Source organism: Primulina tabacum, chromosome 7 (assembly GCF_025594145.1).
Source record: "Primulina tabacum isolate GXHZ01 chromosome 7, ASM2559414v2, whole genome shotgun sequence".
NCBI classification, from domain to species: domain Eukaryota; kingdom Viridiplantae; phylum Streptophyta; class Magnoliopsida; order Lamiales; family Gesneriaceae; genus Primulina; species Primulina tabacum.
In genome coordinates this window covers 34,987,669-35,002,912 of record NC_134556.1, presented here as the reverse complement: position 1 = coordinate 35,002,912, position 15,244 = coordinate 34,987,669, and the positions used below count along the sequence as shown (strand labels likewise).

At 34.0% G+C, this 15,244-nt stretch overlaps 2 protein-coding genes across 2 annotated transcripts; both read right to left on the bottom strand.

Annotated features, from left to right (window-relative positions):
* Window positions 1–3,215: 3,215 nt before the first annotated feature.
* LOC142551457 (tubulin gamma-1 chain-like) lies at window positions 3,216–9,594 on the bottom strand. The gene is made up of 12 exons (XM_075660701.1): window positions 9,354–9,594; window positions 8,626–8,826; window positions 8,369–8,480; window positions 7,749–8,149; window positions 6,917–6,970; window positions 6,748–6,852; window positions 5,373–5,447; window positions 5,247–5,291; window positions 4,129–4,257; window positions 3,682–3,783; window positions 3,530–3,607; window positions 3,216–3,370 (listed from the first exon to the last, which is right to left on the bottom strand). The coding sequence occupies exons 1-11, from the start codon at window positions 9,480–9,482 to the stop codon at window positions 3,539–3,541; spliced, it is 1,422 nt and encodes a 473-aa protein (XP_075516816.1). The 5' UTR covers window positions 9,483–9,594; the 3' UTR covers window positions 3,216–3,370; window positions 3,530–3,538.
* A 592-nt stretch (window positions 9,595–10,186) lies between these two features.
* Window positions 10,187–14,962, bottom strand: LOC142551456 (membrane-associated progesterone-binding protein 4). Its single transcript, XM_075660700.1, has 8 exons — window positions 14,757–14,962; window positions 14,585–14,661; window positions 14,342–14,413; window positions 13,494–13,531; window positions 12,778–12,821; window positions 12,375–12,421; window positions 11,125–11,299; window positions 10,187–10,586 (listed from the first exon to the last, which is right to left on the bottom strand). Exons 1-8 carry the CDS (start codon window positions 14,856–14,858, stop codon window positions 10,419–10,421), a joined length of 723 nt encoding a protein of 240 aa, XP_075516815.1. The 5' UTR covers window positions 14,859–14,962; the 3' UTR covers window positions 10,187–10,418.
* Window positions 14,963–15,244: the final 282 nt, after the last annotated feature.

Sequence of the window (15,244 nt, the reverse complement as noted above, 5' to 3'; positions counted from 1 at the left end):
TTATATGAAACAATCTGAAGTATTTTTCTCTAGTAATGATGAGCACTTGGTATGTAAGCTTAAGAAATCCATATATGGATTGAAATAAGCTTCCCGTCAATTGTATTTCAAATTTCATGATTTTATCTCTTCATTCGGATTTGTAGAGAACATCATGGATCAATATATATACCAAAAGGTCGGTGATAGTAAGATTTGTTTCTTTATTCTATATGTGGATGATATATTACTTGAAACCAACGACAAGGGTTTGTTATATGAGGTGAAACAATTTCTCTCTAAAAATTTTGATACGAAGGATATTGGTGATGCATCTTATGTCATTGACAGTAAGATACATATAGACCAAATTCGAGGTATTCTAGGTCTGTCTCAAGAAACCTTTATAAACAAAGTTTTAGAGAGATATTAGATGAAAGATTGTTCACCAAGTATAGCTCTCATTGTGAAAGAAGTTAAGTTCAATTTAAGCCAATGCCCAAAGAATAATCTAGAACATGAACAAATGAAAAACATTCCTTATGCTTATGCTGTCGGAAGCTTGATGTATGCTCAGATTTGCACTAGAACTGACATTGCATTTGTTGTTGAGATGTTGGGAAGATATCATAGTAATCCAGGTTTAGACCACTGGAAAGCTGCAAAGAAAGTGATGAGGTACCTTCAAGGGACCAAAGATTATATGCTTATGTTCAGACGAACTGAGAATTTTGAAGTAATTGGCTTCTCTGATTCAGACTACGCTGGCTGCATTGATTCACGAAAATCTATTTCAGGATATATTTTCATGCTAGCTGGTGGAGCTGTACTTTAGAGAAGTGCAAAGCAGACATTGACTGTTACTTCCACTTCCACTATAGAAGCTGAGTTCGTAGCTTGTTTTGAGGCAACCTCACATCGTGTATGATTGAAGAGTTTCATTTCGAGGTTTAGAATTATGGATTCTATCTAGGCCATTAAAAATATATTCTGACAATTCAGCTGCTATTTTTATGGCTAAAAATAACAAAAGTGATAGTCGAAGCAAGCCCATCGACATTAAATATTTAACCATACGAGAACGTGTTAAAGATAAAAAATAATTATCGATCACATTAGCACTGAATTGATGATTGCAGATCTTTTGACTAAATGCATGCCATTGAAATTTAAGGATCATGCAGAAAGAATGAGACTTGGTTCCTTTATGTAATTTTGTTGCAAGAACAAATTAGTGAAATTATGATGTGATTTTTTCTCATATTTATTGTGCACACGTTCATTGATTCGAGAAATATCAATAAAGTTTGATCTCAAATAAACATGAGGTTTATTCATTCAGTTATACAAATTTGATATACATAATGTATTGTAATACATGGAAGATAATACTTACTTTTAGATAACATATCATCATGATTCATGTGCTTTGTTTTCTCCTATGGTAAATGAGATATATGGGTCAAGTGAGAAAATGTAAGAAAAAGTGACCCGTATCAGAAGAAGAATAAACGTGTATGCCACCTCAACTTTAGAAAATTGAGACGTGCATGCGCCTCTTCTTTTGAAAAAAGGCTCCCGCAATCACTCGTTGATGGTATGAGATGCTTATAAATACCGATGATTAAAGTTCCTAAGCACACACCTCATAAGAACAAAATACTTCATCCACAAAGAGTGTTGGAGTGCTTAGAAGGCTTCAATAGGAGGAAAAACAGATAACTTACAAATTATTCAATGGCCGGAGGTAACGCTCGATCTACTTCCACATATTGTTTATCATGTTCATAAATGCGTAGAAACATGATTTTGTTGAAAAAAATTCTAACATTTTTGTGATTGATTATTGAGTTGTTCTTTATTACTTATTGCATAACAACTATCAAATCCTTATTGAAATATAACTTATAAAATTCAATTTCAGCTACTCATAAAAAAAAACTATTTTTCACAAGGTTATCCAAATAAAATATAAAAAAACAATTGAAAATTTATGCTAGATAAATTTGTTGTTGAATCATATAGCAAGTAAGGAGATCCAATTGTCATTGTTTGCTAAAAATACAGGGTTCATGATCATTAGATTTACCGAGGATAATATACTTCTCTCGGTTGAGGAAATTTCATGTCTAAAAAAGTCTATCCGAAAACGTGATCTTCAAAACCAGAAACTTTAGGCTTACATTTCGAAAAATTCAATATGGTCAATAAATCAAAACTAAGAGCATGTTCTTCAATCTTGTGATGATGTCAGTATCGTTAACTTCATCTCGTTGTTTTTGAATGGAGAGATTATGTTGCAGATATGATGTTGAAATATTAATTATATTTTTTTAATAATTTATAAAAAAAAGTGCAAACAAATAGAAAAAATTAAACTTTCACATAATTAAAATTTTAAAACTTACAAGTAATTTTAAAATTTTTATGCAAATAATGTATATTAGTTATAGGAAATAATGTATATTAGTTTAATTATAATTTAAAATATATATATAAGTAAAAATTTATACTTTAATTAAATTTTTCTAGTTTAATTTGTTAAGTAAAGTTACTTAATTATTTATCATTGAATTTTTTTTGATTTTTTAATTTTAATAGTAATACAATTTGGGTTATGTTTTGCAAGCCCAATTGAAAAAAAAAATTAGAACATCACAAAGTGCTGTTGTCTCCTCTGCAGAGCAGAGGATCCGTGTCCCGCATAAACATCCGTGTGCAATGCTGTGGATTTTATTTGTTTTTTAAAAAATTATATATAAAAGAAAATCAACTACCAGATTAATTTGATTGTTTAAAAATAAACATAAATAAAAATAAAGTAATGGCGAGATGACAGAAAATAATTTTCAAACCTCGAGATAGCTTGAACGCAACTCTTGCTGAAATTTATAGATTATTTACTTTAATTTTGTTTCATACGTGATTACAATTGTCTTGTAATTTCATGTAGTAATTGTAATATTTTATCTACATTTTCTTCTACATAGCTTTGTCCCAATTCATTCAACACAAAACACACATGCAAACCATAATTCACGATTCAACATAATAACCAAAGCTTTCTTCCGGTTGATCAGACCTTGACCCAATGATTAAGGTCAAAGTTCTTAGACTTGTTGATCTCAAGTTTTAGTCTCGCAGATTGCGAGTAGTTATTTTAATTTATTTAGACAGATTTAGTTGTTTCTTTGTAATTTATTTGCTCGAGATACGCTCAAGTCACGTTACTAGTACGGACAACATCGTAGTTGTACTATAAAAAAAAAAGCTTTCTTCCACAATCAATACAAAGAGAATTTACAAAAGATATTAGCACAAAGGCAATTTCAGACTTCCAATATATCCTCACTCAGTTTCTAACAGCAGAAACACATTCCCCTGCGAAAATCTGCCAAGAAATTGAAAAAAAAAAGCCCCAATCAGAATAAAATAATCAATAATGAACAATCTTGAAAACGAGAAAATATGCCATCTGAGAAAGACAAGCTATTAGAGATGCATAGGCTCAAAGAGTAGATGCAATCCAAAGGGTTAATATTAATCAAACCTGGTAAGGTCACAGTTCTAATTTTGGCTCCACTGTCCCGCTAGTATTTCCTTCCCTAGACAGTACATGGTTTGGATCCTGCGAGCGTTAAAATATTAAAGTCAGTGGCAGAGAGAAGTAATGTAATAAACAATTAAGTAAAGACAAGCTACCTCCATTCCCCACTTGATGTAATCTGGGGACTCACACGCCTTGTACTCATCAACAAGACTCTCAATCACGTCTCTAGATTCATCAAATTCTGAAAGATCTTCCTGAAAATTGTTCACAGCAGAGCATAAATAAGGCAGACTGCCAAAAGAAATTAAAATTCTGGAAAATCTTCGTATTCACAGTCTTGTGATATATTTTCCAAACAGTTCAATCATGTTTTACAAGAGCTTTGAAAAATAAGAAGCAAATCCACAAGAACGCATCTGTCTCTCTTTGATTAATTTTTTGTAGTAGATATTTTAATATCTTCAGGCCACAATGTACAAAGAAGGCAGTTGTTTTCAGTCAATAAAAGTGCTAGAAATAAGAGCAATCGTGCCCAGAAGAAATATAGGTTACAAAAAATTGGACAAATAATAGCCCCAAGCAGATAAGGCATAACTTACGGCAAACATTGGGTGACTTCTGTAATTGTCGAGAAAAGCTTGTCTCTTTCTCAGTTTCTCATACTGGCTCAAACACTTGGAGAATAAGTGGCGGATGCCAGTGTGGCTGGCTAGCATGAGACCACTAACCTAAATTCGAAAGGAGCATATTGTGAAGTTGCTCAGTCTTTCAAATCATAAGCTGCTTTAAATAATCAATATATGAAAAGGATATAATAAAAATGCAACTGTACAAGTTGTCTGAGCTTTGTAGAAAAGGCTTGAACAGCAAAAAGGGGACTTAAAAGGTGGAATACAAGTTAGGGTAGAGCATTGAATTTCTCACGCTCAGATAAAGAATGAGCTGAGACTCGATGCAATCTCTAGGGTTGAAACGAATAACAATCTTAAAAAAACGTCAATAAATTATATAGCACCTCACATGGTGTGACAAAAACACAAGAATGAATTTACATAAAGAAAACGGGAAAGAAAGGAAAAAGAAACACAAACCTCAACCAGTTTCAACTTAATATATCATCCCATAATATTAGAACCAATACCTTGTGCAAGGAGTAATTGATGAACACCCTCAGAAAATCTTGGCTAAGGTACAAAACAACTTGACTTATAAAACATAAATAACATGGGTAAAATCTACAAAATCATAGAAGAAAATCAAAAGAAGAAAGACAAAAACCAATCAGGCTACCAAATTTCGCCAAAGCTGCTTTGCTGAAAGGAGGTCTGTACACGAGCAATCACAAATAGCAAACAAACAGGAAATGATGGTTTCACAATGTTTTGCATCAATGAACAGAAAAACCTATGATACAAAGTCCAAAGTCTGTTTCTTCTCCAACGACATTTTATCACGTTTGACATGAAGACCATCATTTAACAAGCCATGAGTCACAGGAATGGAACATAGAGCATACAGGAAGAAAATGAAGGCACATTAACAAATACACTGAGCTGATGAATTCCATCAAATTCATCATGTGTCATAAGGTGAGATGAGATTGGCCCCTGGATGAGAACCATGAAACCGAATTTAACATCCAGGTTCATGCCGGCTCAAAATGTTTCAACTCCTCAAAAAGAGATGAGAAAAGGAAACTTAACGAGAAAAGGCTTACCCTATGAGCAGTCTGAACATAAGGAGATTTTCTCGACAAAGCAACCTGTCAATGATTACATTGTTTAAAAGAATGCAACTCATAGACAAAATAAATCAAACACAAATTGATAAGTGTGAAACATGCCTGAATGCTAGCAGGGCCCCAATCTATGAAATTAACTAGCTTTCTTTCACGAATCCTCTGTAGACTTTCATGAACCTGTTTTAAAATCATACATAGCATAAGTACATCAACCTTTGAAAATTATAGGAAAACAAAATATAAAACAGAGATGTGATACTAGATCCTCTAAAGATCATCATCCAATTTATGTACAGCCACAGTGCAACAATCAAGAATGCATTTGCAATAGAAGAACAAAGATGAATAAAGACACTAGGATAACCATATCCATTTCAACCAGGATGTGAGTGTTTCTACAAGTACTGACTCTTCGAGTACACTAAGTTTCTCAAATTTGGCAAACCAATCCTCTCCCTCACAGGAAAAGTTACTGGCAATTTCATTTCTATTTTTGTACGCGTAACTTTTGTCAATTTTAAATGGCCTTTAGTAGCAAAAAAAAAAAGCAAAATTATGTTGGTGAAACTGCGCCACACATTACTTTACATATCTAAGCAAAGTTCAGCAAATCAATGGTCATATCGCTCTCTTTCACATGCGCATAGGGAGCCAGGTGATAGTCGATTTGAATCATGGCTACAGAAGTCACAAGTTTGAAACAACATATTATCAACATATGCCTTCGAAAAATCACATGGGGAGGCTCAACTCCTGTTTCTTGAAGTGCAGTTCCCACATTAATGAATCTCTGTCAGATATAAAACCCCAAAGTTTCCCCTGTGAATTATAACACGACTGAAATTCTATATCTTTTGGACATGTGATATTTTAACAATTTTCAACAATAGCTTGATGCCCATTTACCATAATCGAAACATTTCTATCATACCAAAGTTGAGAAGGTATGAGCTCAGTCAAGTCGAGAAGGTCAAATGGAGCACAAAATAGGCCTTTCTTTCACAGGGAATACAAATTTAAAGCAAAAGCTCACAGACTAAGGGTTTTATTTAAGTACTGGATTGCTTTTAAGCAAGTATTTGTTAGAAAATTTTCCTGTAAGATCGTCATGGAATTTTTTTCTTTTTTTTTTATAAAAATATTCTGAACTTGATAGACAGAATAAATATTGATAACAAGATACCGTTTTTGAAAGTGCACTAATTTCTAGTTTCTACTTAGAGGGAAATGTGAAAATTTGGCCTTCAACAAGAAACCAGTAGAAAGTTTGGTATGTGCTTCTTGGCTAAGTAGAAGTCTTGGGAAAGATTCACTATCAATAGATATGGATCCACGTTGCATTGTATGCAAAATGTTATATTAACCATTTGTACCGATCGCTTTTCATAACTAAAAAGACTTGACTACCAAAATCGCAGTCAAAAGCAAAAGTATATGATACCTCATATTGAAGTTTATGGTGATTATAGATAAATACCTGAGTGGGATCCACTTCTCCCTGGATAATATTTAAGATGGATATGTATTTCGCCTGGCTTGCCTCTTTTGTTCGAGCACAAGAAGAAACCATGATATTTTTTGTCTGCAATGGATATCATTAGAACTTCTGCATAAATGTATAACAGATTAATGTTTAGTTCTCTTACCTGAAGAAGTCTTCTCATCACATCAAGCACAGTAGTTTTTCGAATGACATTAGCCTGCCAAAAAATTGATCATGTTCGATTAAAATTTAAGAAAAAGGTGTACTGAATTTTTTGGAGTAATGTCTTTCATAATAGAAATCAGATACGATACCTTATCTGTTGTCATCTATCAAAGAGATGAATTTATATATTTCACCTTGTTCAATATAATAGATATAATGTATTAAATAAGATGAATATGTTGGTTGATGGATATGAGTTCCGAAGAAATATTTCTTGTGGTGTGGGTGTTCTTAAACAACGTCCGACACTACAAAATTAAAGTTTCCAAGAATCGCACTTTCTAAATTTTGGTCCTATGTATAACACACTTTCTATAAGAGATCTACAAGCTGGTACCGATCAAAGGAAATTAAAACCATCAATCTTACGCGGTCAACACTAAAAATTTCAATTTGATCATTAACAGAGATGGATAATGGTTAGGGAAAAGAGCATGAAGGAAAATGTTGGATAGAAGGATAAATATTGGATTTATTTTAATTAGTTTAAATAAAGTTCATGGGACCTTAGAAAATAAGTTGGGTGGCATCACGTTTTTTTAAAAGATCTTTGTATAAGATCATTTTAAAATATTTAACAAACACTTTCAAACATCTTATAAACTCCTAAGCATCTTACAAGGTGTTTCAAACAACTTATAAACCAAGCAAAACCAGCTCTAAATCACCATGAAAACTTTCCAGGAGACAACCAAAACAGCTTAATTGATTGTCACAGAATACAAAAACCAGAAAATCTATCTAAACAACATTAGCCAATGATATCTGACCTGGCGTTCTACTGTAAGTGGTGTATATCCTGTCATTAGAAAGTGACATCGAGGAGTAGGGATCAACGAAGCAAGAAGGCCAACCAAGTCATTGTTCATGTATCCTGGATAGCGCAAGGTTGTTGTGCTTGCTGACATGACGGTAGAAACTAGAGAATTTGTTTGGGAAAAGGTGGGAGTTGAAATATGAAGTCGATCTACAGCAATCCTATTAAGGGAAGTATTATCAAGAACAACTACACAATCAGCATTTAGTGTCAGCCTCTTGAGCGTCAGAAGAGAGTTGTATGGCTGAACGACAACATCGCTAGTTTCATTTTGGTTAGGAAACACGCTGTACGTCTGGACAAGTTTTTTACTATAGCGATCATTGAGAGTCTCCAAAAGATAAGAACCCATTCCTGCATGGAGCATTTAAAATTCATTGCAATAATCAGCAGAGTTAAAAGAAAATAACTTTGTAACAGAAGACATGTGGCCATTGAAATCAAGGGAGAGAGGGGGAGAGAGCAGTCGTGAACTACTGATCCAATATCTTTGTGCACTGTGGTATTAATATTATAATTGCTCTGACTGAAAGGGAAGAACTCAAACAAGCTCACATAAAAAAGGTCAAGTACCTGAGCCTGTTCCCCCGGCAATAGAATGACACAACACAAAACCCTCGAGACTATCACTGCCATCCGCCTCTCTGTCGATCATGTCCATTAGATCCTCCTCATATTGCTCACCCTAATCAAAACGGTGTCAGTTGCATCAATGATAAGAAACAATAAGAAAATTCGGTAGGCATCCAAATTTTTCAGTAAATGAGGAAGTAAGGTAGCAATAAAGAAATAAATCAATCAATCAATCAAAGTCTAAAAAAGTATCTAACCTGATGGTACCCACTGGCCCAATTATTCCCAGCACCCCCTCCGTGATCTGCAATAAATACGTTTTCATGATTATAGAGATTTCTGTATTCACTGTTTTGTATTCCATTAATCACCCTAGGCTCCAAATCCATAAGTACAGCACGTGGTACATAATGTTGATCATCTGCTTGATAGAAAAACACATCTTTACGGTCACCTCCCTGTATGTTTAGAGAACTAGTTCGTCAGAACATTATACCAAGACTGTGGCTAGATTAAAATCAAATCTCGATATGATGCCACAGATATCTGTACGTAGATAAGAATCTGCTCACAACATCTCAATAAAGAAAGAACTGGAGCTAGTCATGTAACTTTCACAGCACACATACGTACCAAATCTAACACAATCCATGAGGAAAATTAGAAAATACGAAAAAATATAACATACATTTGACCCCTTTCCGTTGCCTGAAAAATTAGCCTCCAATTACAGGTGTCCTATGTATTTTGACTGTATCACACATTACAAATCTATTTTAATTCCCATAGGTAATAAGACGCTCTTCAAAAAGCAAATAGCCATCAACACACAAATAAATAAGCACTACTCACCGCACCAACAATCATTATACACTTTCTCACATTGCGGGGGAAATGATGAGCAGTTACCAAAAAATAACTCTACGTGCAGCCTTCAAAGCATAAAAGTACAAGATTGTGAGAAGCACGGGAGTGGTGAACAAACCTGGGTAGCAAAGTCCTCGAGAATTCCTTCTCTGCTGATGCCATGTTCGAGGCAGAGCTGCTTCCAAAACTCCATCCCGATCTGATTCCCACATTGTCCCACCTGCAATGTGATGATTTCCCTCGGCATTTTTTCAGAAAAATGCAATTAGGGTTTTACTTTGCAATTGAAGTGTGCTTCTGGTAAAAGGGCAATTGGAAGATGGTGGTTTATGGACTGCAGCAGAGGAAGGGGGAAAAGTGGCTGTTTCCTTTATTTTAAAATTATTATTTATTTTTGTTATTTAAAAAAGATTAATTCTGTACGCAAAAAAATTAAATAATAATTAACATTTTTATTCCAAAAAAACTATATAAAATTCTGAGAACTCTATAGATGATTTCTAATATTTAAGGAATAGTTATTTAAGTTCGTTAATATTAATTTTTAAAATTTATGCAATCTGATAATATTTTTTCGTGATTTATAATATTTAAATTGTTCGCTTATTTAAATTATTTAAATATGACTTAATGAACACATAAGTGAACACGTTGAGTGAGCAACATATCAAAATAAGATCACAGGTACAAGTAAACTACTTGCTATATGTTTTGCCGTGAAACCATTTAGCAATCCATACAAATGGTTAGTTAGATCATATTCTTGGGATATTATCTTTATCCAATCATTAAAATCTTTCGCGTGATACAATACATTAAGCCCATGAGAGAAAACACAAATAACTCATTTATAATAATTATTGGATCAACCTTGGCTTGTGGAAATTTTTAAAAATAATTATTATAAATTCAAGAACAACTGCATTTATTTAAATTTGGATTCCAAGCTCAGAAGTTTCAAAATTCCACAGATATTATAATGCTAAAATTTCTGTATACAGATCAATTTGACTTGGGAATAAATTCTCCACGCTCAAGTTCGAAGCATAACACAAACATGTAAACATGATTGATAATACGAAGTGACTAACTAAAACCACTATTCTTGACACCGTTCAATCTAAGCGTTCTGATTTATGCAGAAAACAAGAAATGGTAAAGAATTCAAAAATATATCACGTGGTTAGAGTCGACAGTTCTTGGCTAAATAATCGCATCCGTTGTAGACTTCCAAACCGGCCTGCCCGAGTTCATCTTCTAAAAAGCAAGCACAACGCTTGCTCATTTTCCCAGTCAAAGCTATTTCTTCTGGTCTCTGAACTAACCTCGGGTACCCATCATCGCACCATACCTGAAATAATACGTCCGAGTTCAGAAACACCAACTCACGCATAACTCAATCGTTATATGAAGTAAATAAACAAAGGAATCTTGGGTATTAACTCTTAAAAACTGACAGGAGGTTGAAACCAACCAACGTGAAATGATTAGCCGGGGGCTAGCCCTAGTTATGATCATAAGCTTGATCAAAGTTCGACTTAAATGGCATCAAGTTTGAGTTTAACTCAAATAGCAACAATTTGATTGAGCACGAGTATAATTTCTCAGGTTCAAGAACCAATCGATAGTCGAATTCAAGATATTTTTATTGATATTATTCAAAAAGCACTGTTCTAACCTCAATTTTTTGGGAGTCGAACTTGAATAGGCAGGGTCCAACACTGCTCGGAATAATAATAAAGCTCAAATGTTATGAGCCCTGTGATTGCTAAATATTTTATGTACCAGAGTTATCCTTATGTGAACTGTTAGCAGGAAATGTACACATGCATTCTAATAAGAACAATGGCTTATTCCAATGCCAATAACTAAATAAAGGGAGGTCATACCTCTGAACCTTCTTCCTGACTCCATCTTGAATTACAGCTAGCTACTTTAGCCTCTTCCTTCTTCTGTTTTTCAAGCAGCTGTGCACCTCTAGCCGCCTTTGCTTCGACCCCTTTTAAGTATTTTGTGGGGTTGCCTTCACCGTCATAATAGCGACCAACTAACTTACCCACAAATCTGTCAAAAGTAGAGGGAAATGTCAAACTAACTTGAGCAAACCATGCATTTGTTTCATTTGATTGGTTCCGAAATACAGCATATAGATTGAAGTCACGTCTCATCTGTAACCCTTAAGCATGTTGTATAAAAAGATTGTAACACAGAAACTTGGGAATGACAATGGGGCAGGGCAGGTATTCGATCCTCGTTTTTTCTAATCGGGGATTCCCTATTTAATCCTCCTGGGGATTAAGTTTCCGTCAGGCCTCCATACCCGGTTCTATTAATTGGCCTGAAAATTTTTATCCCGACTTCGCGCACATTAAATCTTCATCATAATCATCATCATCGCTTCAAATAATCTAGAAATGGTAATGAAGTGGCCATATTTGTCATAATTATCCCCGACCTGACGTGAATTAATCATTATCCTCATCACCGCTTCAAATATCGGTTGAATTAACAAAAAAGTCTTCAAATTCACTTAAAAAATATTCATACAAAAATCCTATTAAGTATATAAATACTAATATTACTTAAATAATATAATTTTTTTTCATTCATGGTTTTAATAAACAAAAAAATGAAATCACATAATTATCATGAAGGTGACGAGTTGGATCGTGAACAATATTTGAAAGTTAAGAATTTGAGTTTTTTTTAATTATTAGGAAAATTCATTATTATTATTAGTATTAATGATATTATTATCGGGGACCTCGGGGATGGTTCGGGGATCGGGATAATATTCTCAGACCCGTCTCCGATTTGCTTTGGGGATTTGAAAAATCCCCAAACTTGCCTCATTTCGGGTTCTCGGGGGAAAATTTGCATCCCTACGTAACTATAAGAATATAGTCAATTGATTTTGAATTCCTAAGTTTTGCTTCACTAGACTTTAACCAGAAAAACAAATGCCAACGAAATAGAAAAACGACATACATGTATATCTGAATAATTAATAAGCATACAACATGCGACACCGTTATTGACCAAATTAAGTAGCCAATTATTTTTGTGAAAAAGGAAGGTTAAGACATCACACACGGCAATTATTTTTTTTAAAAAAAAGAAAGGTCGAAACATCACTCACGTGTATGTTCTGAAGTAGAAATCTCTCCATTCAACAATGCTTTTCACCTATAAATTTTTAATTACAGCGATGGAACAATGACAGTCAAGAGAAGGAGAAAAAGGACAAGTTCAAGAAACGATATGATGCATGGGACAACTCATATCTAATAGATGTCGAAGGATACAGCAGCATGGTGGTAAAAAGATATGCATGCGAGGCAAAAGATGAAAGAAATTTGCAGATCAATAATCTTAAATGAATGAAGCTTTTGAACTCTTGTATAATCCTATAAAGATTCCCAGACAAACTTTCAAGTGATGAGATTGTTAGAGGCAGCATGCTTGTAAGTTATAATACAGCATGATCACAACATGCAAAATGAAAAAGCTTGAAAAGATAAACATGTTAGAGCACAAATTACCTCAGCGCTAGACAAACCATGCAGTGTGTCCGTAAGTCCCTCACCTGCTTATATGTGAAAAAGAAAGTACAGAGAACAAACTAAAGTAAGGCACCGATGTGATGACAGAGCTTTTTGGTGGTTTTTTTTTTATCACGGAAGTCAGTTATAGGCTACATTCTTTCATTGCCCCCAAGAGATGGAGAACATGAAGTGCACCAGAAAAAATGATCATCTTACACAAAGTAGACGACTAAATACTAATAGCAATAGCCAACTCATCCATGATAAAGTACTGTAAATTCAACCAAAACAAGACCTTAAATTGACAAAATGTATTTTTTTTAATGCAAGTTCAGGTCGTCTCATAAGGGTAATAATTATATAAATATAGATTGACTAAATATGAGAATGCTTCAGAAAGTCACTGTATCGAGAAGAATCAAATCGTTCTGAGCATTTGTCAATTGTTCTCATAAATTAGTGGATTTGATGGGATGCAAGGACAAAAACAAGAACAAGAGCAACAGAAGAAAGTGGTTATAAATGGTACCATATGTTGCTAACATCTTATCTTGTCCTCCTGCTCAAATATAACATTTATCTGATCGGAAATGGAATTACACTTTTTTATTTGTTGATACAAGGATACATGAGAAATAAGTTGAACTATCATTCAAATCTCAGGAAGAAAAAGAAGACGACAGGGGTTGAAATGCATAGTTTATGTTAAATACCTGTAAAATTTCCAGAAACAAATGCACGCGAGGCATCCCTAAGCAAATCACCATCAAGATAAAAAGAGATTCAATAATGTTGAAAAGCAAAAATCCACCAGAATTGAAAAACTGATCATAAAAAAGAACAAAATTGAAGTACTTCCAAACATATTTTCTTTGAGAAGAGAAATCATAGCATCTGAAGGACAGAGCAGCTACATCTGACATTAGGGGCAGGTGTAACTTCTCATCAACATCAACTTCACTTGTTGTCATATCCTAGAGTGATTTATGCCGTATGATGAAATAAAAGCCTCACAGCATTTAAAGTGTGATACACTTGCAATTGATACAACATTGTTAAAATGTGTGTACCGCACAAATTTGTTAAACATTTTTCAAATCAAACATCCCAAGACAACTGTTTTGCAGCTATGATGCAAGTTAATAACTTAAAATCGATTGGTAAAAGCAATTACATGAATGCAAACGCAGTGCCTCGTGCACTTATTTAATGAGTTTGACATTCTTGTTTCTGATGAACTTTACTGTTAACAGAATCCTCTTCAATCACGCTCAATTTCTTGGCTACATAAAACTATCAGCAATACGAAGATCAACTATTCTAGATTAAGTGACCATATAAAAAGCATGTGTACTCACAAAAAGACAAGCATACATACAAATCCGTAGACATTAACAGAAACACAGTGCAACTGATCATGGGCATGCATCATTAACACAATATATAATTGCAGATACACTCATACACAAACATTCCTACTTAGCAACAAGATATTAGCACCATACAGGTATAAACTTAGAAAATAAAAACTGCATCATGAAGGACAAAGAATTCAGCATGCCTTCCGGTGAAATGGTTGTAGCCTCCTCCAGCACCATAATGACTTCTTCCTCTAGTCACATCAAACACTGACCTAAATCATTGAAAAATACTCCATATTAAAAGGATAATGATCAAAACAGACCCATTTTATAAATCATCAAAAAGGACAGAAGAACAGATGCAAGAGCATCAATGATCAAACTTGGACTCCGTCAAATAGAGCGAGCTAAAGACAAGAACAAAAAGAAGAAAACAGAAGTACCCCAGAATTCCAAGAAGTATAGGCAACCCTGGATCAGTTCCATTGTAAGGAGCCAAATCTTCCACGGTGAATAATCTCTGCCCATTAAGATTGAAAACAAAAACAGAGTGAGGTTGTAAACATTGGATAAAATTAAGAAGAAACACCCAAAACAAAAACCAGTTTAACTAACGAGTGGAGTAAGATTGGTGGAAGAGTTGGGGAATAATTTGAAGACGATGAAGGAGATGACAGCTAAAAGAACTGGGATCCCGAGAAAGGGGGACCAACGCATTCTCCTGATCAGGAAAGACGGAATGAGAGACGAGGATTCGCCGATTCGTTTGTTGAATGTTGAAGGGGAGTCGAGCTAAACTCGACACAAATGGTTACTTGGTTGGTTGCTATATACTATTTCTTTCATATAATTGGATTTCTCATTTTGAAAATTTAGAAATTATATTAAATTTAAAAATTTTGATGATAGATTTTTATTATCTACTTTTTTTTAAGACCGAGGATAGATTTTTATCAAGTCTTTGTAAGTTAAATAAATTTTATTGTTTTAAAATTAACAAGAACCAGTTACAATTTCATGTGTTTTTATTTCCTTGCGAGAATGAGACATCCCTCAAATGTACTGATAAATAACACAAAACATCTCGGACCAATTGAATACAT

Excerpts from the sequence above, each read along its gene's own strand:
- LOC142551457 (XM_075660701.1), bottom strand. The coding sequence starts at position 9,482 with ATGCCGAGGGAAATCATCACATTGCAGGTGGGACAATGTGGGAATCAG. Across the intron at positions 6,971-7,748 it reads CACTTACAGTAGAACGCCAG|GCTAATGTCATTCGAAAAAC; the intron begins GTCAGATATCAT and ends ATTTTTTGGCAG. Across the intron at positions 6,853-6,916 it reads TGATGAGAAGACTTCTTCAG|ACAAAAAATATCATGGTTTC; the intron begins GTAAGAGAACTA and ends TATCCATTGCAG.
- LOC142551456 (XM_075660700.1), bottom strand. The coding sequence starts at position 14,858 with ATGCGTTGGTCCCCCTTTCTCGGGATCCCAGTTCTTTTAGCTGTCATC. Across the intron at positions 14,662-14,756 it reads CCACCAATCTTACTCCACTC|AGATTATTCACCGTGGAAGA; the intron begins GTTAGTTAAACT and ends CTTAATGGGCAG. Across the intron at positions 10,587-11,124 it reads GTCAGGAAGAAGGTTCAGAG|GTATGGTGCGATGATGGGTA; the intron begins GTATGACCTCCC and ends GTATTATTTCAG.